Source organism: Juglans microcarpa x Juglans regia, chromosome 4S (genome assembly GCF_004785595.1).
Source record: "Juglans microcarpa x Juglans regia isolate MS1-56 chromosome 4S, Jm3101_v1.0, whole genome shotgun sequence".
NCBI classification, from domain to species: domain Eukaryota; kingdom Viridiplantae; phylum Streptophyta; class Magnoliopsida; order Fagales; family Juglandaceae; genus Juglans; species Juglans microcarpa x Juglans regia.
Window position 1 is genome coordinate 6,224,764 of NC_054601.1, and position 26,727 is coordinate 6,251,490.

The window sequence follows — 26,727 nt, forward strand, 5'->3', positions numbered from 1 at the left end:
TGTAGGCATCGTATTAGAGAGAGATTGACTTCCTTAAACATTGAATTGGGAAGCACAGCTTTAATCTAGCATTAAATTTCCACCTGAACCCAATTAATCATCCTTTTATATGCTAATTAAGATTCCTTTCTAATTTTTTAATCCAATGGTTTAAGCCAATATATATATATATATATATATATATATATATATATAAGACACAACATTAAATTGACCAGCAAAACAATCCAAACGTCTCATATTTTATACTAGACGTTTGGATAGTAAGATGAGATGAAATGAGATTGTTTTAGATAAGTTAGATAAAATATTATTTTTTAATATTATTATTGTTTTAAATATATTATTATTGTTTTCATGTGCAACGTCCATTTTCATCCATAGATTATTACAATTGTTTGAGAATTTTGATTAATGAATTTGCCTATTTAACTCTTTGTACATAAAATTTAGCTAAGCATTAAAAATTTAGAATTAAGATCCATAGAACTCATATTCTACCATATAGAACTCATATTATGACTCATATTGGCACAATAAGATCTCCACCATTGGTTTCAAATCAATCAATCATCCGACATCAAATAAATTTTACATAATAGAATACTAAATTTTATAATGTAGCTTAGATGTGCAATAATCCCATGCTTTAACAGCTATAACAAGTCATACATCTTTTCTCAATGTTAAGATGACGTGATTTTCTCAAAATTTTTTTTTTGGCATTTATACGGTTTTGTACGATTTTCTTTACGCCTGTTTATTTAAAAACACAAGAGACCAAAAACTGCAATTTTTTTATTTTTTTATTTTTTTTAGCTGAATAAAAAGCACGGCAAAATATAAATTAAGTTGCACGCTTTTGAAAGTGGCGCGCAGCACGTGGGGCAACGAGGGTGACAGAAAAAAAAAAATATTAGCTGAGTTGAGTTATTTATAAATAGTAATAAATTGAGATGATTAAGTGAGTTTTATAAGATTCACCTAAGATGAATTTAGATATATTTATATGAAATTGAAAAAGATTATAGATCTCGTGTGTAAAGAGGTATTGAGTTGAAAAAAATTATGGATCCCATGTGTAAAGAGATTTTGAGTTGTGATGAGTTTAATGATTTGAGAGTTGAGCGTTTGGATGTTAGACTCAGTTTAAAATTAGACTGAACTAACTTGATTTCAATTCAATTCAAATTTCAAACATGACCTAAACCTGTCTTATTAGGCAAAGACACAAATTTCATCCATCTACTTAATAGCATGTATCAATAATCTTTCTTTTAACCGAGTCAATTTGGAATTAGCATCTGAATTTATATTGGAGGCTAAAGTCTTGTTTGGATGTTGAACTGAGTTAAGTTCTTTATGAATAATAGTGAGTTGAGATGGTGGAGTGAGTTTTGTAAGGTCCACCTATTATGAGTTTAAATGTGTTTATATGTTAAAATAAGTTTAAATATATTTATGAAAAGTTGAAAAAGATTGCGGATCTCATGTGTAAAGATGTGTTGAATTGAAAAAAGTTATAGCTTCTACGTGGTCTTGAGTTGAGTGATGTTTAATAATTTATGATTTGTGTGTTTAGATATTGGGCTAAATTTAAATTTAAACTCAACTCCGATGAGATGAGATGAGTTGATGTTTCAAACGAGATATGAGGGTCTTCATGTTTACCGCCGACCGTTTAATTGGATTTAAAGCCGAAGAAAAGCCCATGCATGATCTTAAGAACACGGAATTACAACCCAAACAACTAAACAAGATAGTCAAACAGAAGAAGAGAGAATTCTGTGCCATCTAAGGCCTTGTTTGTTTTATGTGATGAGATAAAATAAATTGAGATTAAAGTTAAAAAGTTAAATAAAACATTGTTAGAATATGTTTTCTAATATTATTTTTATTTTGATATTTAAAAAAGTTGAATTGTTTATTTTATTTTGTGTGAAAATTTAGAAAAGTTATAATGATAAAATGAAATATTTTTCAAGTTTTCAAAATTTTGGATTTTAGTCTTGTAAGGGAAATTAAATTATTAATTATCCATTCTTCTGTTATGTTCCGACTTTGACTACTAAATTTATCATTTCAAAATTGATAACCTTCAAGCCTCATCCAAACTCACTCGGATTTTAACCACCTGAACGTCTCAGGTGCCAACTTCTGCTAGTTTTGAGAAACCAGACCTTCAACTTGATCAAAACTCAAGACATCAATCACGTAGGACCCAGAGCTTGCCTGTGCTTAACTAGATTTCAGAGTTGAACATTACTTGATTACATAAAAGGGTTGCCACAGCCCTCGATCCCCGATGAGAATGCTGCAAGAAAGTTCCTTGTAGCTTAAAAGTCATGGATTCGATATTTCATATGATAACCGTTTGTCCGAGTTGTTAGGCCTACTACAAATTGGTACTAATGTCTTATCCAGTGAACTTGCTTGTAAAATGAGCAAGGGTAGAGAGTGGAGACTAATTGGGTCAGTGGAGGACAGAACACAGAGTATGGTTCAGCTACAAGCAACATGCTAATTAGGTCTGGGTGGAGGTCAAAACCAATGCGTGCATACATATAAAGACAATGTGGTCGACCTATACACCCCATTACCCTGGAAAGCACTTGGAATAAGACGATAATTAGAATGGAGAATCAGAGATGTAAAGGCATGAAGTGTTCAAGTATCCACTATTCAGCTATCAGAACCCAGCTCTGAATTCACAAGTAGAGAGTTCAACAGGACTGGAACCACTTGACAACATAGCAAGATATTAACACGTAAAAACTATCACAACAAAAGTAGCAAATTAACAATTAAAAGAGGATCCTGCCATGGCACAAGTATAACTTATCCATAAAAAGAAGTTCAATCTTTTGCTCACAAAGTCGGTTGTACAATAAAGTTAACATAATGGAAACACAACAGAATTTGATCTTATGCTTTCCATTCTTTAATCATATGGAATTTGAATATAAGCAGCATCACATACAAAAGGGATGTCAGCATACATACCGGCAAGAGCACAACGTATGCATTCCAATACAGTGAAAAGGTACGCAAATGCCACAGCTGTCCAGAAGTGCATCCCCACTTTACCCCAGTAGACAGCAAGCGGCATCCAACGGCTTACAGTTCCTATCACCTGAAGGGCAATCTCCAACAACATGCCCATTACCACATGAAATCGAAAGAAGTGAGGCCATTCCTTTCTTCTCACCACTCCAAGATATGCTACAAAAAAATATGCCATCAAGAACCAGCTCGGCAGACTCCCAATGGCTCCGAGAAATGGGTATGTTAAGAATTCAAAGTCTTCCAGGAAGGGGTGCAGGTGATATGCCGTCTCAGCATACATCCATGTCTCATGAAGTGGCATTAAATAGGGGAGGCATGCCAATGCCCTCCACCACCATCTTGGCTTCTTGGTCATTGGAGGGTAGCGGAAACTGTATGGAACATCCTTGGATGCTCGAGGAGTCATATGATGTCTGAGTCGCCTTGGTAACAAGGGGATTGCACGTAGAAGGCTACCCCGATCCCCACTTAAAAGTGGGATTGAGGCAGCCGACAGGTGAAAGAGTGGCTTACCTATAATTAAGAACTAACATATCAGAAGTCATTTGAGCTGCTCTAAAGAATTAGATCATCATCAGAACGATAAATGATATAGGCTACAAAGAATACAAGACAAGACGTTCGTGTGTCTATAGCCAACCAAGACTTACCCTCCTGGCGAGATCCCCGTGAACTCAAGCTTGGCAATGTGGCCATAGCAGGCAAACAAGGAATGCATGTGGAAAATGAGCCACGGGCTATGGTGGGTTTACACACCCTGGAATTCATAAAATCACGCCCACAGGGCATAGTGCATCCATTTACCATCATAACGAATTACCTGTTAAAACAAATATCATAAGGAAAAAAAAAAAAGATCAACAAGCAAACTAGAAGTACATCGATTCTCTTTCTATATATACACCAGAAAAAGTTCGACGAAACTAAAAAGTCCATGCAGTTGAATTTGAATGCAATCGCTGGGATTCAACGAAATTCCACTGGCGGATTCCCCTGACCTTATTGTACCCAAATTTTGCAAGAATGAAATAAGTTATCGATCTACAAGCTTTCAAAACTAAAACAGTTTCAAAGGTACAAACTTTGGACCAATACCTTCTATTCACCATCGCATCCCAAGTTCTCTCCCTGTCTACCCCAAACCGTAATCGAGAAAATATATACACATTCCGGTAAAAGATGAGAACAAAAGAAGTAACTCAATACATCAACAATGACCGTACGGGAAAAAAAAAATACAAAACCCCATTTTCATTTCTGATCATAAAAGTAGAGAAATTACCTCAAACAAGGACTCGACGAACCAAAGGTCCTCGCAACGGTACTCTCTTCTGAAGTTACTATAACGGTTCTCCACTAATCTTCTCGATGTTTCATCGTTTGAGTCTGTCGCTGAGGCCGGAATTGTGTGCCATCGAGTGAGCCCTTCCTCCCTCTTTGTTTCTGTACGTTGGACTAATCCGAAACAACGTTATCCGTCTCCTATGTTTGTGGTATAGGGTCAATGTATTTTTTTTATCTCGATCCATTTACATGGAGCCCATTGGGCTATTGGGGCCCAAATGTGCCTTCGTCGTCTTCTGCAGGAAAAGCGGTACAGAGTCGAACGCGTCGTGCGCACTGCACGAGGTGGAGAAGAAAGCAGCTATGACTTCCTGCTTTTTCATTTTTTGCTGCCGAAGAAAATAAAAGGCCGAAGAGAGAGAAAGAGATAGAAGTTAAACAGAGAAACGTCGCACAATTCCCCATGGCGTCTTGCTCACATTCACACAAACACATCGCTTCAGCCTCCATAACTCCGTCGTGACCATCGGCGCCTCCTCTATGCGGCCAAAACAAACCCTCAGGCCGCCGTCATATTCTCACACCGTTTGAATCTCTCTCTCTCTCTCTCTCTCTGGCCTCGCTTGGTCCTTCGCTCTTGCGAGTACGGAAAAGCTCTCTCTCCAATCGTTCTCCGAATCCCTAGCTCCAGACGGTACGTTTCACTTCAAGCATTGTTCCTCGTGTTTGTGCTACTTGGTGTTCGCAAAAAACCTGAGTGTTAGACAGTTTGAAAGCTCTACGTCACCCCCCCCCCCCCCCCCCCCCCCCCCCTCTTTATGCTTTCTTTCTTCAGATTGATTGAGGAATTTCGTTTATAAGTTGCGATTTATTGGGGGTTTCTACAGGAACTTCCTGCAATTACGTAATGCTTTTTCGTTTTGTTCTGTGTATTTACTATTTATCTATTTGCTTACCAAAAAAAAAAACTATTTACTTACATATTTATTTTATGACAGTATCGATGTGCTCTTGACTTTTATTTAATTCCCTTTGAGTTCGGAGATCTTGCAATCAATTTATCTCCGAAAATAAGGGATTTCCCATGTCTTCCCAATTACTTAAAAACAACTAGGCTTAAAATTTTGGTTACGAGTTTCGAACGGAAGAACTGGATAGGAGGTTTATGGACTTTAAACTTCTTACCAATTGATAGTGACGTAAATCGCACTCTAAACATAGATGGCAAATGCTTTACCATGACTTTTCTATAAGATAAATTTTATTAATGATCAGAAAGGTACAATGCAAGTTCACAGGGAGTATACTTCCTGTAAACCCAAGTAGAAAGTGAAAAGATCAAGAAGTCCTGAAAAGTGAAGTTAGAGAAACATAAACAGGGAGCCATCCCCAAGTATAGCGTATTAAAGAATAAATCTTTGAGATACTCCATTGTCCTTGTGCTGTGAACCGGAATGTTGATATGCTTCTTGTGAATGCTGAGGGCGAGAAAATAGTTCGACACTATACTTTGTCCTTTGTAGTTTATTTTGGTTTACGTCCTTCCATTAGATATCAGTTTCTGAAAGGGCTTACCTTGCCCATCATTAAATTTTCTTGACTGTCTTTTTGGTCTTAATTCTAGCTTGATGTTGACATTTTTGGGCTAATCAGGATAAACTAGTAGTAGTCCATTCTACACTTTGTGCCACCTCTCGCAATCTGAAGCTGTTGCAGTAGGTTTTCATCATGGGTTCAGCTTGTTGTGTTGCCGCAAGGGATCAAACTATACCCCACAGAGCTGGAGGTGAAGCTCTGCATAGGAATTCCATAGATTCACCATCATGGAGCTTCCGGTGGGATGGAGGGCGTGTGGCTGGCAAAATTGAGAATCCATCATATCAGGTGTCCCATGGAATCAGCAGGAATGTAAGCATGGAGCTAAAGGGATCTTTAGGTTCTGAAAGAGGTAATTTGTCTGATGGGGGAAGCCTTATGGAGAATTTTGGAACACCCACCTCTCTGAAGTCTCCAGTCCATGAGGGAGTGGATGTGAATCTGATGACTCCACATTCAGGTAAATCCCTGAAATGCATAGTTTGCCTGCAAGGCATTGTTTGAAGGCATCAAAGTGAATCACTTCAGTTGTTCTTTCTTTTTTCAAAATCATACTGCAAACTATTTTTGCTTTATTCACTCCTTGTCTACGCCATTTGAGCCATTTTGTCCTAGGAAACTAGTTATTTGCAGTAGGGGCATTGTGTTGAATTTCCACTAGCCTTTGACAATGCAATTTAGCTGAAATTATGTTTTCCTTGACACTAGATGATGAAAAAGACACAACAACATTGCGGTATATAGGGAATATTATACATTTTATTTAAAATGGAAGTTACAGTTACTTATAAAAAAAAAAAAAATGGAAGTTACAGTTGATAATTTCTTAATAACTATCTAAGATGCTTTGTTTAGACAGAAGAACATGTGCAAAGATAAGTAAAAAAATTTCTTGTAGAAACTACAAATACAAATTATGGTCTTATCTGTACGAAATGTGACATTTGCCCCGGGCATACATAAAATTTTTTAATATGTTATAAGTTTCTTTTTTCAAAATCATACTGCAAACTATTTTTGCTTTATTCACTCCTTGTCTACGCCATTTGAGCCATTTTGTCCTAGGAAACTAGTTATTTGCAGTAGGGGCATTGTGTTGAATTTCCACTAGCCTTTGACAATGCAATTTAGCTGAAATTATGTTTTCCCTGACACTAGATGATGAAAGAGACACAACAACATTGCGGTATATAGGGAATATTATACATTTTATTTAAAATGGAAGTTACAGTTACTTATAAAAAAAAAAAATGGAAGTTACAGTTGATAATTTCTTAATAACTATCTAAGATGCTTTGTTTAGACAGAAGAACATGTGCAAAGATAAGTAAAAAAATTTCTTGTAGAAACTACAAATACAAAATTATGGTCTTATCTGTACAAAATGTGACATTTGCCCCAGGCATACATAAAATTTTTTAATATGTTATAAGTTTCTTTTTTCAAAATCATACTGCAAACTATTTTTGCTTTATTCACTCCTTGTCTACGCCATTTGAGCCATTTTGTCCTAGGAAACTAGTTATTTGCAGTAGGGGCATTGTGTTGAATTTCCACTAGCCTTTGACAATGCAATTTAGCTGAAATTATGTTTTCCCTGACACTAGATGATGAAAAAGACACAACAACATTGCGGTATATAGGGAATATTATACATTTTATTTAAAATGGAAGTTACAGTTACTTATAAAAAAAAAAAATGGAAGTTACAGTTGATAATTTCTTAATAACTATCTAAGATGCTTTGTTTAGACAGAAGAACATGTGCAAAGATAAGTAAAAAAATTTCTTGTAGAAACTACAAATACAAAATTATGGTCTTATCTGTACAAAATGTGACATTTGCCCCGGGCATACATAAAATTTTTTAATATGTTATAAGTTTCCATCTGCCTTCCCCTTTTCCCTTTGCTTCGTAATCATTTTTTTTTTCCTTTTTCTTTCAAGCAAGGGGCTAATGAGATTTTACTTCTCTTTGTAATTTTTGAGATCATATAAGCTCGAAACCAACATACGATATGTCTGAATGGATCTTTTTGTTTTCATGAACTTTGCACACTTCTGTTTATCCTGTTATGGGAAAAGCAAGAAATATTTTTGATAAGTATATTTGATAAGATATATCATGTGCACCTTACACAATGCGTGTCCAATTTTTTTGCTATGGAACAAATTTAAAGCAATTGTGTAGCATAGTACATACTATGGCATACTTTTTCTAATGTTAGTATATCCACAAATCAACAACGAATATCCATTTCAGTAGCCATGGATTTCAAACGAAGTGAATTCTCACTCAATCAGGTCTCACATAGAAAATAAAGTGCACGAGTACGAATGATCTTATTGATATTTTTGATAGGTAAAGAATGATCGTATTATCATATTCACCAAACCAAATGCAATGGCTCAAATGGTATAAATTATAGGTTTTTTTTTTTTTTTTTTCAAAAAAACAAATTATACTACAAAAACCTGAGGCAAATATTGCTTTCCCAGAATTAGTTCTGATATGTAGGCCTTTCTCTATGTGAAAGACCAAGTTTTCATTACTGACAGACAACAGAAGAAAAATTGAGTGTTGTCTGTAAAGCTGTTCATCATTTGAAATCTATAATGGTGCCATGACTCATAATAATCTGGATCTAATGGTGCATAATCCGTTGGTTTGAATTCACACGGCCATCTCATTTAACACTACAATCAGGCTTCCCCATTTTTATTTCATAATACACTGTCAGATGGTGATTTCGTTTGTGGATTGATGTCCTTTTGTGCATGCATCCTCTGTCCACTGATGTTCCGGTGCTTGGTGCAGATGTGTCCGCAGCAAGCATTTTTTCTGCAGAGGTACGTTTGAAACAAATGTGATCATGTTTAGTGAGCTTTGCAGTTTGATTCCTAGTGCTCAAACATTTTCTTCCCTCATTCTTAGATTATTCCTAATTTTTTTTATTCTCTCTTAGGTGAAGAGCATAGCAGAATCGCCAGAAATTGCAGATTCAGCTGTGCCAAATCTTTCTATTTTATCCATGATTTCAGCTTTTTCAGCACCGTCTGTTGATTACCTGCCTACCCAGTCTTATCCAGTTCTTCCTAATGCAACCCCATCAAGACGAGCCCGTCGTTCGCCAGGATACCAGCTGTTGAGACAGGTCTCTGATAGTCGGTTTTTGCGATCGAAATCACCAAATAACAACTCAATATCTGAAGGAAGACCATCTTTTGTACTCTCCACTGGCAGCAATGACTTAGCCACAGGATCTCAATTTGGATCTTCTGATGGTTGGTCTATCCGCACCTTTTCTGAACTTGTGGCCTCTTCACAAAGAGAGAGGTGGTCTTTTGACAGTGAACACTTTGGCTCTGGCCGTTGCAAGATAAGTGGATCTAGCAGCAGGTTCTCATATTCGCCCTCTGTAGAATTACATTATTGTGGGGTCTGCTCAAAGCTCCTAACAGAGAGATCTTCATGGAGTAGCCGTTGCAATGAGGTCCCAGTGGCTTCTGTGTTGGTCTGTGGGCATGCTTACCATGCTGAGTGCCTGGAGACTATAACAGTAGAGGCTGACCGGTATGACCCATCTTGCCCAATTTGTATGGTTGGAGAGAAGGAAGTCTCAAAGATGTCCAAAGCAGAGTCAAAGTCCAAGAACCATAAGAAATCCAAAAACCGGGTAGTGGATAGTTACCTCGATGGTGATTTTGATGTTTTTGATCGCCAAAAAGATTCTGAACATCAAGGAAAAGTTCCCAAGATGGGATCCAGTTCCAGCACTAGGAGCTCCTTTGCCAAGCCATTCTTGAGGAGGCACTTCTCTATTGGGTCCAAATGGAGTAGGTCCCTGTCAGAGAGCGACTCTGCCAGGAAGAAGGGTTTTTGGGCAAGGTATCGCAAAGATTAAGCTCCTAAAAAGGAAAGTGGTGAGGACCTCTCTCATTAAAAGTTGTTACACCAGCATTTTAGGAATTTTCTTCTTCAACGTAGTGTGTTAGCTTCCTACTTAAAAAAAAAAAAAAAGTGTAGTATAGCTTGGCTAATACATATAGTTTTTAGCTGTTATTCCCTTGGAGGCTGTTAGCAGTGGAGCAATCACCGTATCCTGCGTGCCGAAAGAAGCCGGCCACTTGGGAGGGTTTATAATTCGTTTTATGATCACATATATAGCCCTCCTGACCTTTTTTTTTTTAAGGAAAAATTCAACATTTAGGGTGCAGGGAGCTGCTGTGCTTGCTTACTTGTTCTATGATGTTAACGTACTCCCATTCGGGTGGGAGTTATCTTTATTACAATGGGGAAAGTAATTATGTGCACTTTGTCGTGGTTCGGTTGAGTTCCATGTAGATGTTTGGTGAATTTTCCCAGCCACTGGCCACCCACCCCAACGCCATATCTTCCGTTTCTGAAGTAAATCTATGTTGTAACTGTTGCACTTAAAGACTGCGGTACAATTTAATAGGAAAATTGACTAAAATATCTTATGTTCTACAATTTTGGATATTAATAATTTATCTTTTACTCGATAGATAATGTAAAATAGCCATTTAATCGAAATGAAGACTCAACAATTTTAAAAAAAAATTAATTTAGATAATTATTTCGGCAATAATTCAGTTATATTTTCTTTGAATCAATTTATTTATCATTATAATCAATCTTATGCGTTCATTTATATAATAGGATAAATTAGTTGAGTGTTTTTGTTTTTTTTTTCCCATCAAAGGTAAGTCAAGATGGTAGTCCTTGTGATAAATTTGAGAAAAAAATTTCTCATCAGTTACTATTCACTATCTCATATCTTATGAAAAATACTTATATACCCAATGAAAAACATCTTCACACTTTATGAAAAAGTTAGAGGTGTGAGATGTGAGAGTGAATAGTAGTTGATGCATAGTAAATTTTTTCATTATGCCTCAGAAGTTTTTCTTTCTTCTTTTTCTTAGAAAACAAACGAGTGTAGAGCAACATTTTTTTACCATTCTTTATACAATTCTTATACATTTTTTTTTACGATTTTTTGTACAATCATGTTTTAAGATAAGAGAAATAATATAAAATGATGTTATTTTTATAAGTTAGTTTACAAAAATGTTCCTAATTTAAAATATAATTTTATATAAAGTGGTAAAAAAGGTTTTATTCTATCAGCTTCTTTCAAGTGGTTGACAGACATTAACCCATGAAGAGATCTACAACCAGCTAAATTGGAAGAGAGCGAGATCTTTCTGAACCACGGTTTATAATCACAAGGCATGTTCATCATAGATTACTGTACAACAATATTGGCAAGTTAGCATTAACTACAAGGTACAGGCCAAAATAAGGAGTACAAAATGAAAATATATATAGACAAGAGCATGCAGTTCATTGTCATCCAGCTACGCCTTCCACAGCTAGCTTAGTTCTGTTCCGTATGTGGTTCATGACCTCCTGCCTCCAGCTTAGCATTGTGCAGAATACTCCTATTCGAATAATTAATAATGATTAGACTGTGATCAAACAATCTCAATGGCATGTCAAGGAAAAAGATCAGCACTACTTCTAGACATGAGATTGGAACATTTTGATAAACCGACACACAAATTAAGGTTGTCATGCGAGTCCCAGTTTTGGGTTACCCCGCATCTGTGTTTTCTACCACACTTATAACAAATTTACCCAGAGCTTCGATTTCTGGCCTCCATGATGAATTCCTTGATCATCTTCATGATGTCCATGTTTTTACGATGAATATCATAATTTCTTACCTAAGCAACCCCAAGCGAGATTGAAGGCAATGAATCTCGCTCTCAAGCTTGTCCATACTTTGGGCTGGAGATGACAAAGAGGCTAAGACCGGATTTTCGACCTCAACTGCATTGTTTTCACGCTGTCGAGCAGTTTCGGCCGTCGCATATGGTTCGACAGTAGTCTCTGCTTGCTGAGGAGGCAACTGACTTGCTGGAAACCATGGATGATGTGCTTGGGTAGGGATCAAGGGCCAAGGTGGCCAAGACAAAAGCAACCAGGGCAAACACGTACGTGGATCCATGTCCCCTATAAACAAAATCCAAAACAGCAACGCCGAAGTGGCATATGACAAAGACACAGGAGCAAAATTAGTCGCATACAATGTCGGGCGCCCAACTTGGTTGCCCATTTTCATGAATAAGCCAGAAATAGCAGTACCCACTGCCTCCAAATGCCAAGTTTGTGTCTTTAAATTTTATTTACGTGGACATCCCATAAGGAGAAGAAGCAACTGTCCATGGTTAGAAAAGATGGCAGCAAATTTGTCAAAACGATCAGTATTATCACCAAGAAGCTCCATGGTCAGTGTGATAAACTCGAACACCCAGGCCAACACTGCAGTAGCCCTAAAGCTTTTGTAAACATTGGATGATATTCTGGGGTGCCATCTAGTACTACCCAATTACACCAGAAAGTAAAAGTTGGATTAAAAATCGAGGTTGAAGCTAGAGCAGTAAGAGCACATGCTAATTTTTTAATGGGGATGGTTTGAACTTTGAAGGTACGTAGAGGATTAATGATGGAGAAATTAGGATTATTCCGCTGAGATTCATGTTGTCCGTCCGTCCATTATAATATTCATTATCACAAACCATATGTTTAGCGCATGCACTGAAAAGACTGAGAGCCCTTCTTTCCTATATATGCAATGTCTCAGCTTTTTGCTGTCCAAAGCATGTTGGAGGAAAAAGAGTAGATATTGTTATTGATGATATAACACTAATTTGGTATATATATTAATGTCTAGGAAAGGATGTAAACTCGATCGATCTTTTGGACTGTGCAAAGTTAGTGAAATTAATGGAAGAAGCCTTAATATAAATAACACTTTGATTCATGCTTTCCTAAAACATTTAATTAAGTTTAACAAGTGCGGCGCATTGTGTACATGTGGGTTTACGACTAGTTCTTATAAAATAAAAATTATGGGTTCGGAACTATATATCTGATCTTTTTCTTATATGGACCAAATTACCCATCCATAAACCTTATATATATATATATATATATATATATATATAATTCTATTTATAAGCCGATGTGTAAAACACACGTTTCATGATGTTGACATGGCAAAACTTTATATGTGTGTGTTGTGTACGTGTGTGCGTGTGGGGTCATTTTATCTCATGTATACATATTGAGATTCTTTTGACTGAAAAAAAGAAAAAGAAAAATACATATTGATTAGCGTCATTCCAAAAATAGAGAGGCACGAGGTGTCTCTGCAGTATGCACTTTAAAAAGGACAAATTTGACTCTAAAATACCGATCGGAATCATCGGATGGTCAGCATCAGTCGAACAATAAAACAAACGATGAAATAGAAGGGCCTTAATAAAGACTGGATCTAATCAAATGAGCATGCAGACGGTTCCAAAGGAGACTAGATAGGCCTATTTGGGGTATCCAATAAACGACAGAGATCTGGTCGAAACGAAGCAGACTCTATTTACAAACGGGAGCCATGCAAGCTCAAGTACAATTTAAATAGGAACACAGTTAAAAAAAATAAAATAAAAAAAAAAGAAAAAAAAAGATGGCCAATCGGAAAGAAGATGGAAGAGGGATATTATCATTTCTCTCACTTAAATTAAAAAAGTACTCGACATTCTATTTGAATAAATAAATAATATATATAAAAAAATAAGTTTTTTTAATCATAAACTTTTTAAAAAAAAAAAAAAAATAAGCAAGACTAACACATCACCGTATCCAGCATTACTCTTTAAGTAACAGAGTTAAAGGTCCAAAGAAAAAGTAAATAATGCAATATATCAAACTTTTATCCCTTGTATAAATTGTGATACCTTAAACACTCTTGGATCATCATTTCATTAAAAGAGAACTAAAATTGGTATTAGAAGCACAATATGTTAATTTTTCACTAGAGATCTTTGTACAACTCAATCTTCCACAACAATATCTCCCATGGTCTTCCTAATGTAAAAATTAAAAGAGGAATGATATTCATCATCCTAGCTTCTATTATCCTTCCATCATCCTATGATGTGACATTAGATGATTAAAAATTATTTATTACATTTCACTTGTAAACCTATCATCTAATGCTACATTATGAGATGATGAAAGGATAATAGGAGTTGGAATGATGAATAGATTTTTTCTAATTAAAATGAAGCCATTAGAGAACTACTACAAAGAAGCCTTATACCATACCTCCACCTAATCAATATGTAATGCCATTTTTATTCTTCTATATTAATGCTTAAATATGAAATATGATAGAAGAGTAAAAACGACAAATCACATTTTTTTTCGAAAAAAAAAATGAAAAAATCTATTGATTAAGTAAATATGTATAATATAAGACTTCTGTAGAGCATTTCTCAAGCCATTATAGATAAGAAAAAATCTATTCATCATTTATTTTCTCATCATTCTCTCATCATCTCATAATATGGTATTAGATGATAGATTCACAAGTAAAATATAATACATAATCTCCAATCATCTAATACCATATCATGAGATGATGAAAGGATTGTAAAAATTAAAATAATGAATAACATTACTCTATAGATAATCCAATTCCACAATAGAGTGGATATTCAGTATTCTGCACAAGGATTAGCTGGAGATTCAAGTTTGGCTACATCGTGCGAACACGGCTACATTAAGAAATAAAAGCAAAAAGTTTTGCCTTTAAATAAAATAATCATGAAAACAGTGTCACGAAAATCCGTTATTTGCCATTTGGAATGGCTTGATCATTTCAACCTTTGGAAGAGAAGACCAGATATACCAGACTGGTAAAAGCAACATTTTCTGTACACCCAATTTGGGTATAAGGTAGCACAATTAGTTTCATTTAGATAGTAAGGTGTTCTATATTCTGTAAATAATAGTGAAAAAGTAATAATAAATTAATAATAAAATATTGAATAGTAATAAAAAGTAAGTAAAAAATAATAATAAAATAATAAATAATAGTAAAGTATTTTCAAAACACTTGAGAATACTCTAATACCCAAACTAGCCCGCCAAGCATCCTTGGCTCTGCTACTCTTTCCCAAAATCAGAACTGTAGTGGGCAGTAGATTCAAGTTTCTTTGCTTCGTTCAGTTTCCGCACAGCCTGAGACAAAAATGAATAGATGAAACAAATATCAAGGCTTCTGAATTGTCTAAAAGCACAAGCAATCAAAATTACCGTTAGTATCGTAGCAGAAAGTGAAAAACATTTGAGTAAGAAACGATTTACCTTCATGAAATCTTCATGGATTACGTAATCACGTTCGGCACGGATAGCTGACATTCCAGCTTCAGTACAAACGTTTCGAAGATCGGCCCCATTAAAACCCTATTACAAACAAAATGACTAAATTAGGAGGCAGTGATAATTAGCTTAAAACAAGCACATGCCAAGATGATGATTCACCTCTGCAAGCTTTACAACAGCTTCATAGTCGATTTCACCATGTTTGGCAATTCCAGCAGCATGAATCTTAAGGATTTCCGTTCTGGACTGCTCATTCGGCAATGGAATCTCTATTTTTCTGTCCAGCCGCCCTGGGCGGAGAAGTGCTGGATCAAGAACATCAGGACGGTTTGTTGCCATTATCATTTTAACCTAAAACAAAGAGGTAAAAACATTTAAATGTTATTTCAGCTTACTGAAACGAAACAGAGACAAGGTCTGCATTAATTTCAACACTCCTCCACATGAAAATCACAGAATATGTATCGGAGATGTTAAAGGGAAAGGGACAAAGAATATGTATCGGAGAAAAATAATAAAAAAGAAAAGCAAGAGAACCAGGTAGATTCTTGTCAATAAAGGAGAATGAGATATAAGAACTTCTATCTGACAACAAGGCAGTTGATATGCCATGTCCTGCTCAGCATATCAAGCAGATCGTTCTTATTTAATCGACTTCAATGTTCAATCTCTTTACTTAACAATAAATAATAGACATGAAACTCATCTTTTCCAATAAGTAGCCATGGAGGAAAATTTTATGAGGTTGGCTGAAAAACGCCAGCACATGATTCCCAACAAGCTCCCTCCCCCCACCACTTTTTACTCCCTAGAACGAAAAAAGACCATGCCCTTGGATTTGACAGAAATCGGCCTCTGAGTTTGCATGAGCACCTTCAATCATATCCGAAACTGGAAGATAGACAACATACCTTCCCAAGCTGATCAAATCCATCAAGCTGATTAAGTAACTCCATTAGTGTTCTTTGAATCTCACGGTCAGCACTTGTTCCCTCACTGAAACGGCGCCCACCAATGGCATCAATCTCATCCATAAAAATGATGCAGGGCTTTACAAGCAAATCAATGTAGAAAAGTTACTCCCTAATAGAGATATAATATATTGGAAAAGAGTATCACAATATAATTTATCTTACCTGGTGATCACGAGCATAGCCAAACATTTCTCGTATCAACCGTGCACTTTCCCCAATGTATTTATCAATAATGGCACTTGAAACAACCTATATCCACATGGAAGTGAAACACATAAAAAAATAACAAAATCTAATTTACACGAGCATTGCAAGTGTAACAAACTCTTACCTTTAAGAAGTTTGCATCTATGTTACTTGCAATAGCTCTAGCTAACAATGTCTTGCCAGTACCAGGAGGTCCATAAAGAAGAACACCCTAAAAGAGGAAATTAAGGGAAAAAAAGCATATTAATCAAAACTCAATCATCTAGGTCTCTAAAAACATTGTTCCGCAGCAATTTGATGGCTTGAAAATGCTTCCACGAATTAAGAAACAAAATAGATTTTTTTTTCCAAATCAAACCTTGGGAGGTTTGATGCCAACTCTAAGGAAGAGCTCTGGATTCATGAGAGGTAGCTCAATAGATTCTCTCAATTCTCTGATCTGATCAGATAAACCGCCTACAGCAGAGTAACTAACATTACCAGGATCCTCATGCAGCATGTTATAAACAACTGGATCAACCTGTCAACTCAAATAAACAGCAATAATGAACAGAGGGCCTTCCAAGATTACCACCGGATAGCAACTGGAAAAATCATTTCCATCCACCACAAAATCTTCAGTTAATATTACAATCTATGGAATTAAACTTCAATGAAAACTTACTTCACGTGGAAGAGCCCGCATGATAGTGAGTGTTGTCATATCAAGAACCACTCTTGTTCCTGCAGTCAGTTTTTTCTTATCCACCTTACTACGGCAGCCAACCACATATCTGGGGCCGCTGCTTGCCTTAACAATCACTGAAATCACACAAGCAATCACATTCTGCAATTACCAACCAGCTCCAAAGAACATCTCAGCCAAAAAAAGCAATGCAACTAAAAATATGAGAAAAAGTAAACCCATTCCCAAAACAACAAACTAGGCACACAATTCTTCCAATAAACTCTATTTTTGTAAGTAAACTTCTTGCCGAGGGCATGTGCACCCCTGGGATTAGTCGAACACCCGGTGCCAAAAAAAAAAGTTCTATTTTTGTAAGTGCTACACATGTCAAATACCCTGAACTGAGGGTCTAGGAAGGAGGATGAAAATCCATTTACAACCAAGGCCAGAAAGGTAATATAACATGCAAACTTCATTGCATCTGGAACATAAAAGTCAGAAATATAAGTTACAGCGTTCATTGTCAAGAGGCCTGAGAACTTCTCCAATGATCTGCCCAACACTTTGAAGCGACTTCAAGTCATCTTCTGTTTTGTTGAACTCTTTCTTCGAAGCTCGCAAATTCTCCCTCACTGAAAAATCAGCACCCAACATTGTTACTTGCCTCTGGAAAAAAGAAAGCTCTAAACTGCATAATTGTTACATAACACAATTAAGATTTGGCCAAACAGAAAATACAATCTTTTTTTTTGATAAGTAAAAACAAACAGAAAATACAATCTTAAAATGTGAACAACAATGCAAGCACGACAATAGGTGCTGATTCATAAAAGGTTCTAACTTGTTTAGGAAAGGTCCATCTTTTCTCAACCGTGGGTTAGTGAGAATACCCAAGCTAAGTATGAATTCCAAGCCCCAAGGGCTGCAATTATGATCAGTTGAAATTAAATCCCACGCACAACTTCCATTGTCGTCCTTGTAAACCTAGCCAAATATGTAAACTTATATTTTCTATCTTCCGAACTAGTACCTTCAAATTACTCACAGAGCATAACAAACGGTGCAAAGTTTTTAGTCGTAAACCTGTCTTTCCGACTAAGCTCTCCGAACAAGCCCAAACAATTCACTCTAATGCAACGAGTTTACGGATATAATTTATGAAAATAAGTATTGGACTCAAACAAAATACATTAGATCCGAACCATTTCGACAGCCACATGCACGGAATAGCACAAAACCCTAAGAACAATTACTTGCCCAAAGCATTTGGAAGCCAATGGAAGAGGACATCCTAGCTAATCTTTAGATAAATAAATAACTGAATGGGGATCCCTGAAATGTAATATGGTTCAGAAAACTGGGGCTACGGGACTGACCGGATCGTATTCGAGATTCGAATTCTTTTTGCTGGAGGAGTTTCTTACGGTACTCTGCCACCGCATTACGACGTCTTGTAGCCTCCTCCGCGTCGCTCATCGTCGTAGCACTACTCGCAATGCCAAAGTCGGTCTCTAATCGGAGACGCAGAGCTTAAACTTGAGAAAGAAGCAACCTTTTGGAGCTTTGGTCCCGTTTGTATTACTAGCGACGGCAGCTTTACGTGATGAAAAATGTTAGATCGCACGACACTAAGGCTTTGTTTGGATCATCAGCTCATCTCAATTTATTATTACAATTTTTTTAAATTTTAATATAAAATATAATAAACAATTCAACTTTTTCAAATCTCGAAATAATAATAATATTAAAAAATAATATTCTAACAATATTTTATCATCTCAATTCAACTCATTTCAACATCCAAATACAACCGCTTCGTTTGGAAACACAACTTATCTCAACTCATCATTACAATTTTTTCAAATCCCAACACAAAATATAATAAACAATTCAACTTTTTCAAATCTCAAAATAATAATAATAATAATAAATAATATTCTAATAATATTTTATTAACTCAACTCAACTAAACTCAACTCATTTCAATATCCAAACGTACTCTAAGGGTACGTTTGGAATTTAAACTCCTCTCAACTCATCATTACAACTTTTTCAAATCCTAATACAAAATATAATAAATAATTTAACTTTTTCAAATTCTAAAATAATAATAATATTAAAAAATAATATTCTAACAATATTTTATCATCTCAACTCAACTCAACTCAACTCAAGTCAACTCAGTTCAACATCCAAACGCAGCCTTACAAAACACGATAGGGCACACCTTCCACGTCAGCACATATAAAATGTCCAGTTTATCCTCCCTTAAAACAGAATCTCATATGTTTTCAAGTATCCTCATTCCTTATTGGAGCATCTGTAATTGAAGATCGAAGTAACAAAAAATTTTGAGGCAATCACATCTCAAGTTAATGGAAAATTCTATACATTATACTACCATCTCATTTTCATCCCATAAAATAATACATGGCACATTTATTACCATTAAATGATTATTTATTGCATAATTTTTTATTATATAATAATGATGAATGTGTCACATACTACTTAATATGATCAAAATAGAATGAGAATATGGTGTATAACATTACTCCAAGCTAATATTGTAAACTGTCACCACATATCATGCACAAGAGGAGTCTTATAAATCCTTATTGCACTACTTCTCATGAGGTGTGGCTAGCTATTACTTCTGCATTTGCTTCTCAGTCCTGGGCTCAAGCAATTCAAGTGCAGTCTCAACTTTCTATAGCCCGCAAAACCAACAAGACGGCCAGTGAATACTTCATGCACATCAAATGCTTGGCGAACAATCTTGCCATTGTTGGACAACTCTTAAATTGTGATGATATCATCATCTATCTTCTTGCTAGTTTAGGGCTTGAATATGACTCCCTTGTAACCACGGTTTCTGCCCTTATGACTAGCTCACATTGGAGGAGGTCTACTCTATATTACTTACATGTGAGGACTGAATTCATCATCATTCACAATCAGTTCCTATCTCTCATGCATCGGATAACGTTGCTGCACGACAACCAACCTTCTTTGGGAACTGATGTCGTGGGAATTTCTCAAATGCACATGGTAGGGGGCATGGCTTTGGAGGCTTATCTCGTGGTTCTAGTAGAGATAATTCTTCATCTCGTAACTGTGATCTCTGGTGCCAATTATGTGAAAAAGCTGGACATACTGCCTCTAGATGTTATAAGCGCTATGACCCTCATTTTCTACCACCACCTCCTCGCTGAAATGCACAAGCCAACCTCTCCACCCACCAAAATCAACAGCAGACTAACCAAGAGTGGCATCCTGACTCTGGAGCAATGCATCATCTGAAAAACAACTTTAATAATCTCGATGTCTGTGGTGAAGAGTATGTTGGCACTAATCAAATTCAAGTTAGTGATAGTTCAGGTTTGTATAAAACTCACACTGGCACTACTTCTTTACCCACATCTTCAAAATCTTTTGTTCTTGACAAAATTCTTGTAGTTCCACAAATCACAAAAAATCTCCTTTCTGTTCAAAAATTTGCTCAAGATAATAATGTTTATTTTGAGTTTCATAACACTTTCTTTTTTATTAAGGATTACTTGGGTAATGTCCTGCATAAAGGTCCTAGCAAAAATGGGTTGTACTACTTTTCACAGCCTCTTTGACAACTTGCTTCTTCTACTTTCGTTGGTGTTGGTGTTTTCTTTCTGATTGGCATCATAGACTAGGATATGCCTCTTTTCATACTATCAACCAAGTGTTGAATTCAAATAAAATTCCTGTTGAATCTAATAAACGACAATTTGTTTGCCCTGATTGTGAGATGGCCAAGAGCAACAATTTGCCTTTTTCAAAATCTATTAATCATGCCACTCGGCCTTTAGAGCTTATTTTTTCAGATGTATGGGGACTCAATTCTGTTATTTTCAGTTATAATTCATGATACTATGTTTGTTTTTTGGACGATTGCACAAAATTTATTTGGTTTTTTCCAATCAAGCAAAAACTTGTAGTCGAAAATATTTTTCTTCAATTTCAAATGTATGTTGAACAGCACTTTGATACCAAAATTAAAGCTGTTCAAATTGATTGGGGTGGTGGATTTTAACGTCTAAATAATTATTTCAAATCTTGTGGCATTGAACGTCGGATTGCATGCCCTTATACTCATGAACAAATGGGTTCGGTTGAAAGGCGTCATCGTCAAATTGTTGAAATGGGTCTTGCCTTATTAGCTCAATCAAATCTCCCACAACCATATTGGGAAGACACCTTTCGAACAACAGCCTATATCATTAATCGTTTGCCTACAAAAATCTTAAACAATCAATCTCCTTTTGAAAAGGCCTACAATAAAAAAAACCAAATTATGGTTTCATGCATATTTTTGGATGTGCTTGTTAGCCTAACTTACGACCATATAATCATCATAAAATAGATTTTCGCTCAAAAACATGCCTTTTTGTTGGTTATAGTCTCTCACATCAGGGTTACAAATATCTTGACTTAGCTACGGGAAAAATATATGTATTTCGACACGTAATCTTTGATGACTCTTTTTTTCCGTATAAAAAACCCTTCTCCACATGTTCTCCTCAGTCCAAAACAATCTCCCTACCCTTTACTTTGAGTCCTGCACATCCATGTCCACTAACCTTACATGTAGGTGATGAAGAGTGTTAACCTACTACTACGCCACTTGTCCTTGATCAGTTGCCAAATGACTCTACAGCCGCACAACAACACATAGATCATGCAAACACTCCAGACCCGCATGCTACTTCGGATTCGTTGGTTGTTGATATCCCACATGTCCTTAGATTACTTGACACAATAGCCACTTCCCAGCGCATGACCATGAGATCTCAGACTAACAGTCTTAAGCCTAAAACGCCATATGTTGGGTATATAAAGTATCCTCTTCTGCGGGTACTTTTAGCTGAGGTGAACTCCTTTCGTGCCAAGCCTAGCTACTTCATGGAAGCTTCCAAATATTCTCATTGGCGTGACGCAATGCATACTGAGTTTAATGCACTAATTCATAATGGTACTTGGGATTTAGTTTTGCCACGACAAGATCACAATCTTGTTAGAAACAAATAGGTCTATCGGGTTAAAAGAAATGTCGATGGGAGCATTGAACGTTTCAACGCCTGCCTTGTGGCGAAAGGCTTCCATCAACAAGAGGGTATGGATTTTACTAAGACATTCAGCCCAGTGGTAAAACCGAGCACAATCCGATTGGTTATTTCTCTTGCAGTCTCTAATAATTGGTCACTTTGCCAATTGGATATTCAAAATGCATTTCTTTATGGTTTCCTTCAAGAAAATGTTTATACGCATTAACTGCAAGGATTTATTCATCCAAATTATCCAAACCACGTGTGCAAATTGAAAAAGAGCCTCTATGGTCTTCGGCAAGCCCCAAGACTTGGTTTTCTCGACTCGCTGATCAACTGCAACAACTTGGTTTTAAGGGTTCTAAAGCTGACACATCTCTCTATACTCTTCACCGAGTCAAACTCCACTTAATCATCCTCATTTACGTGCATGATATAATTGTGACTGGCTCGAACACAAAGGCAATTGATCAATTGATTAGCAAACTGTCCACAGTTTTTTCAGTAAAAGATTTAGGCCCATTATCTTTCTTTCTTAGTGTGGAAACTTTACATTATGGTGATGATTTATTTCTAACCTAGTGAAAGTTTATTGTTGATTTGCTACGTAAAGTAAATCTTGAAAAAGTGAAACTGTGTGCAACACCCATGTCCACCACCTATCATCTTTCGAAATTTAAAGGTTGTGATTTTATTGACCCTCAGCTCTATAGAAGCACTGTTGGTGCTCTACATTACCTTGGGTTTACCTGTCTGAATATTGCTTACAATGTTCATCGTGTAAGCAAGTTCATGCATTAGCCTAAGGATCCTCATTGGCAGGAGGTGAAAAAAATACTCAAATATCTCAAGCAAAACATATCATTTCGTCTTTGCTTCTGTAGACAAACTGATAAATCTCTTCATGGGTTTAGTGATGCCGATTGGGCAGGTGATAGTGACGATTGTAGAAGTGTTGGGTACGTATTGTGTTTTTTATGGCCATAATTTAATTTTGTGGAGTTGTAAACAGCAGCAAACAGTAGCACGCAGTAGTAATGAGTTTGAATATAAATCTATTTCCAATACAACGACGAAAATTCAATGGATTCAATCTGTACTTCATGACTTAATATTTCATTATCTAGTCGTCCAAAGCTATGGTGTGATAGTATTGGTGCCGCATATCTATCTTCCAATCTAGTGTTCCATACTCAGACTAAGCATATTGAAATTGATTTTCATTATGTGTACGATCAAGTACTCCAAAAGAAACTCGAGGTTTCATTTTTATCATCCAAAGATCAGTTGGTTGACCTGCTTACTAAAGCACTAAATGTTGCTCGATTTACTTTGTTACATGTCAATCTTCAAGTGCAATAACTACCCTTTCGATTATGGGGGGATATTGGAGCATCTGTAACCGAAGATCCTAAAGTAACGGAAGATCATGAGGCAATCACATCTCAAGCTAATATTGCAAATTGTCACCGCATATCTGTTGTACCAAAACCACACAGAAATACACTCAAACACAAGATAGAGACAATATATAAGTGGTTCGACAATTTGTCTATGTCCACTGTAGCGAAAACAGTAGATTTCAAAGTGTTTGTACAAAATATACAAACTCTAACAAGATTATTTCTATCTCTACAAATGGCCTCTTCTATGTATTTCCCACACAGGCACTGTTTCGTTTACAAGATGATCTCCTTTTATAGGAGAAGCTTCAAGAGACAAACAGACAATTAAAAAGGTTGTAAGAGACAAGTTTGATATTTTGGAGACAAGCTTGATATTTGGAGCGCACAAGTGAAGGAGTCCCATAAATCCTGGGATTTGAATTTTGAATTTGTATTTAAATGTATACGTAAAATCTGCAGTAGAAAACTCTCATTGTATTATTTATAGAAACGGTTGTACTTGTATTACAGTATGAAAATGAAAACAGATTTTCATCCTATCCTTTCTTAGAATTCTACATTCCTCACCCACGAATATCTGCTGCATTTTTCACCCATGAGCATCAGACTCTTCTCGGCCATGGCTGCTGCATCTGCATCAGACTCACATCTGCTCTGTTTTTGCACCCACAAAATCGAAGCTCTACCTCCCTTTATTCTTGTTTTGGTATGTGAGAAGGAAAGGGAAAGGAAAACTTTTAATTCTGGTTTTTTGCTTACTTTATAGATGATTTTTCCCGGACGGAAGAACAAATAAGGTTTTGTATTTTGTCTGTAACAATTAGATCATGAAAAGGAATAATAAATTTGTGTTGGTTTGGTTTTATAGAAAATAATTTTGACTACATTTCCCTTTTTGGTGGGGGCTGTAATTCTTTTTGATTTTTTTATTACTATTTAAAGAAATTAATTTGTTGGAAAAGATTCTGAATTCTGAATTTTATGTTTGTGTTTTTTTCAACTATTTGAAAGGAAATAAGCTGTTAAAAGTTTGAAACTTTTTTTACTTATCAGAAAATGTTTAAAAAGTTGCATTATTTTAGAATAATTTAGGTTTTGTGGAAGTGGGAGTTGCAGCAAGAGTCCGCAGATCTCTTTTTAAGTTTGGCTCACTAGTTCAAATTTAATGTACTAGTTTCCGTTTGATGACAGGGAAGGGTTGTGGGATATTAAGGAAATTGAGTTTTATCTTACAAGCTGTCTACTATATAGAAAGAAGATTATTTTGCTAAACCTTCATACCTGTCTAATACCTGTTATCTGGGAATATTTTTGTTCCTGGAGTCCAAAAATACATTTTTTGGTATTTGGAGTGAATTGAAGATGCATTTTTTTTGCATGTCCACTCTTAAAGTGTCTTATTTTAAAGATGTGCTAGAAAAATGCAGAGAGAAATCGCAAAATTTTCTCTTTATTTAAATTTTTGTTGCTCTGTATTAAAAATTCTTGATGAAGTTTTAGCACATAAGTTAAAACGTCTGAAGGTTCTGATTTACTTTTTATCTTCTCATGTTTCTTAGCATACAGGATCTTTTTATGTGTTATGAAAAGGGACTTGTAAAAAAAAAAAAAAAAGTGTTATGAAATGTGCTTGTATATTGGGATAAATCAGGTCTGGCAAACAAGAAAACAGTTAGACCGATCGATGTTGCTTGCTACAACGAAGCAGAACAAGCCTGCTACTTTGCTTCACAAGTCTGTGATGAAAAAGGAGTACCGTACTACCGTAGGATGGCAAATGCTGTGGCAAACTAGGTAATGTCAGAAGCTGGTTCCTTTTAAATTTTTTTTTTTTTTTTGGTACGAAAAAATCTAATTGTAAGCGATTCTGTGTATTAATATATGCACATATTCAATATGATTGGTTAAAAAATAGATTTTATTAAAAACAATGCTAATTTAAATTTAAAATATGAATGTAACAATATTAGTATGTAGATTAGTATACAAACTTATTTGTATATAGCAAAACTCTTTTGAGTACTCTATCTCTTCAGTGTGTGAAGGTTCTTGTTATCCTTTTTTTGCCACAAATCTCAACACTTTGTGGTGATGAGCCACTAACATGTAAGAAGAAACCGTATGATATGGTTATGGTTTTCTCCATGAAATGTGCTTGTTACGCTTGGCTTCTAAGTTTCCAGTGTTCAAATAGGTTTTTTCTTTACATATTTGAGTACTTCCTTTGGCTTCTTCTCGTTTTATTCTGTGTCTTTGAGCAGGTACTTCAAAACTCTTGCTCGTTTGGATAGTGAGATGAAATAAGATAGTTTTAGATGAGTTGAATAAAATATTATTAGAATATTATTTTTTAATATTATTATTATTTTGAGATTTTAAAAAGTTGAATTATTTATTATATTTTATATAAAAATTTGATAAAGTTATAATAATAAAATAAAATGAGATGGATTGAAAATATTTCTGTATCAAAACAAACCTAAATAGCTGAGATTATCACGAAGAAGAGGAGGGAGAAAAGTAAAAGATCATCATAAAGAAGCTTCCGTTTTGACTTTTTATTGTTTTGTTTCATTTTTTATTTTGTTTTTCCTATTCTTATCCACCTCAGCACTATTCGTGCGTTTCGTGCAGTACAAGAGGCTTTCCTGTAGCAGCATCCGTACGTGATTATTACAACATTTATATAGTAAGATGACTTGAAATGATTTTAGTTAAATATTAAAAGTTAAATGAAATATTCTTAAAATATTAAATTTTAATCTTATTATTATTTTAAAATTTAAAAAGTTGAATTTTTTATTATATTTTGTATAGAAATTTTAAAAAAATTGTAATGATGAGATGAGACGAGATGAAATCATTTTTATATCTAAATAAGGTCTAACTTATCCCGATAACAGATAAAATGAGATTATACAGAATTAAATCTTATTTTATAATAAAAATAATTTTATAATATAATCTATCAGATTAAATTATGTCAATTTATGTGTTTCCTCTTCTATAATTATTTTATGGCCAAAGTATTTTTCATTTACCTCTCCCTCTTGCTCTGTCATGCTAATACCGCATTCTTTGGCCGCGTAGAAGTCCACTAACACGTCGTCGTATGGACCATAAGATCTTTCAATTATCTGGAACGGTGAAACAACAAAACGTGGTAGTTTGCATATATTTGTGGTATCAA

General features: G+C 35.5%; 4 protein-coding genes and 1 non-coding gene across 8 annotated transcripts; 2 read left to right on the forward strand and 3 right to left on the reverse strand.

Annotated features, from left to right (window-relative positions):
- Positions 1-2,838: 2,838 nt before the first annotated feature.
- On the reverse strand, positions 2,839-4,565 carry LOC121263117 (protein TIC 20-I, chloroplastic-like). Its single transcript, XM_041165911.1, has 3 exons — positions 4,349-4,565; positions 3,717-3,886; positions 2,839-3,579 (listed from the first exon to the last, which is right to left on the reverse strand). Exons 2-3 carry the CDS (start codon positions 3,874-3,876, stop codon positions 2,942-2,944), a joined length of 798 nt encoding a protein of 265 aa, XP_041021845.1. The 5' UTR covers positions 3,877-3,886; positions 4,349-4,565; the 3' UTR covers positions 2,839-2,941.
- A 117-nt stretch (positions 4,566-4,682) lies between these two features.
- On the forward strand, positions 4,683-9,989 carry LOC121262956. Of its 4 annotated transcripts, none has more exons than XM_041165674.1 (4): positions 4,683-5,044; positions 5,975-6,406; positions 8,765-8,796; positions 8,913-9,989. In XM_041165674.1, the coding sequence occupies exons 2-4, from the start codon at positions 6,079-6,081 to the stop codon at positions 9,849-9,851; spliced, it is 1,299 nt and encodes a 432-aa protein (XP_041021608.1). In that variant the 5' UTR covers positions 4,683-5,044; positions 5,975-6,078; the 3' UTR covers positions 9,852-9,989. The 4 variants fall into 4 exon arrangements, with proteins under 4 accessions (XP_041021608.1, XP_041021609.1, XP_041021607.1 ...); XM_041165675.1 differs by having other exon boundaries at positions 6,070-6,406; XM_041165673.1 differs by having other exon boundaries at positions 4,684-5,044; positions 6,004-6,406.
- A 1,127-nt stretch (positions 9,990-11,116) lies between these two features.
- On the reverse strand, positions 11,117-12,707 carry LOC121263173. Its single transcript, XM_041165998.1, has 2 exons — positions 11,698-12,707; positions 11,117-11,412 (listed from the first exon to the last, which is right to left on the reverse strand). The coding sequence occupies exons 1-2, from the start codon at positions 12,093-12,095 to the stop codon at positions 11,349-11,351; spliced, it is 462 nt and encodes a 153-aa protein (XP_041021932.1). The 5' UTR covers positions 12,096-12,707; the 3' UTR covers positions 11,117-11,348.
- A 2,263-nt stretch (positions 12,708-14,970) lies between these two features.
- On the reverse strand, positions 14,971-18,635 carry LOC121262981 (26S proteasome regulatory subunit 10B homolog A). The gene is made up of 10 exons (XM_041165715.1): positions 18,427-18,635; positions 17,563-17,682; positions 17,048-17,184; positions 16,742-16,903; positions 16,508-16,594; positions 16,339-16,425; positions 16,114-16,251; positions 15,362-15,553; positions 15,185-15,283; positions 14,971-15,058 (listed from the first exon to the last, which is right to left on the reverse strand). Exons 1-10 carry the CDS (start codon positions 18,524-18,526, stop codon positions 14,984-14,986), a joined length of 1,197 nt encoding a protein of 398 aa, XP_041021649.1. The 5' UTR covers positions 18,527-18,635; the 3' UTR covers positions 14,971-14,983.
- A 6,984-nt stretch (positions 18,636-25,619) lies between these two features.
- LOC121263930 lies at positions 25,620-25,717 on the forward strand. The gene has a single exon (XR_005940411.1). It is a non-coding gene; the product is annotated as a small nucleolar RNA R24 (small nucleolar RNA).
- The last annotated feature ends 1,010 nt before the right edge of the window (positions 25,718-26,727 follow it).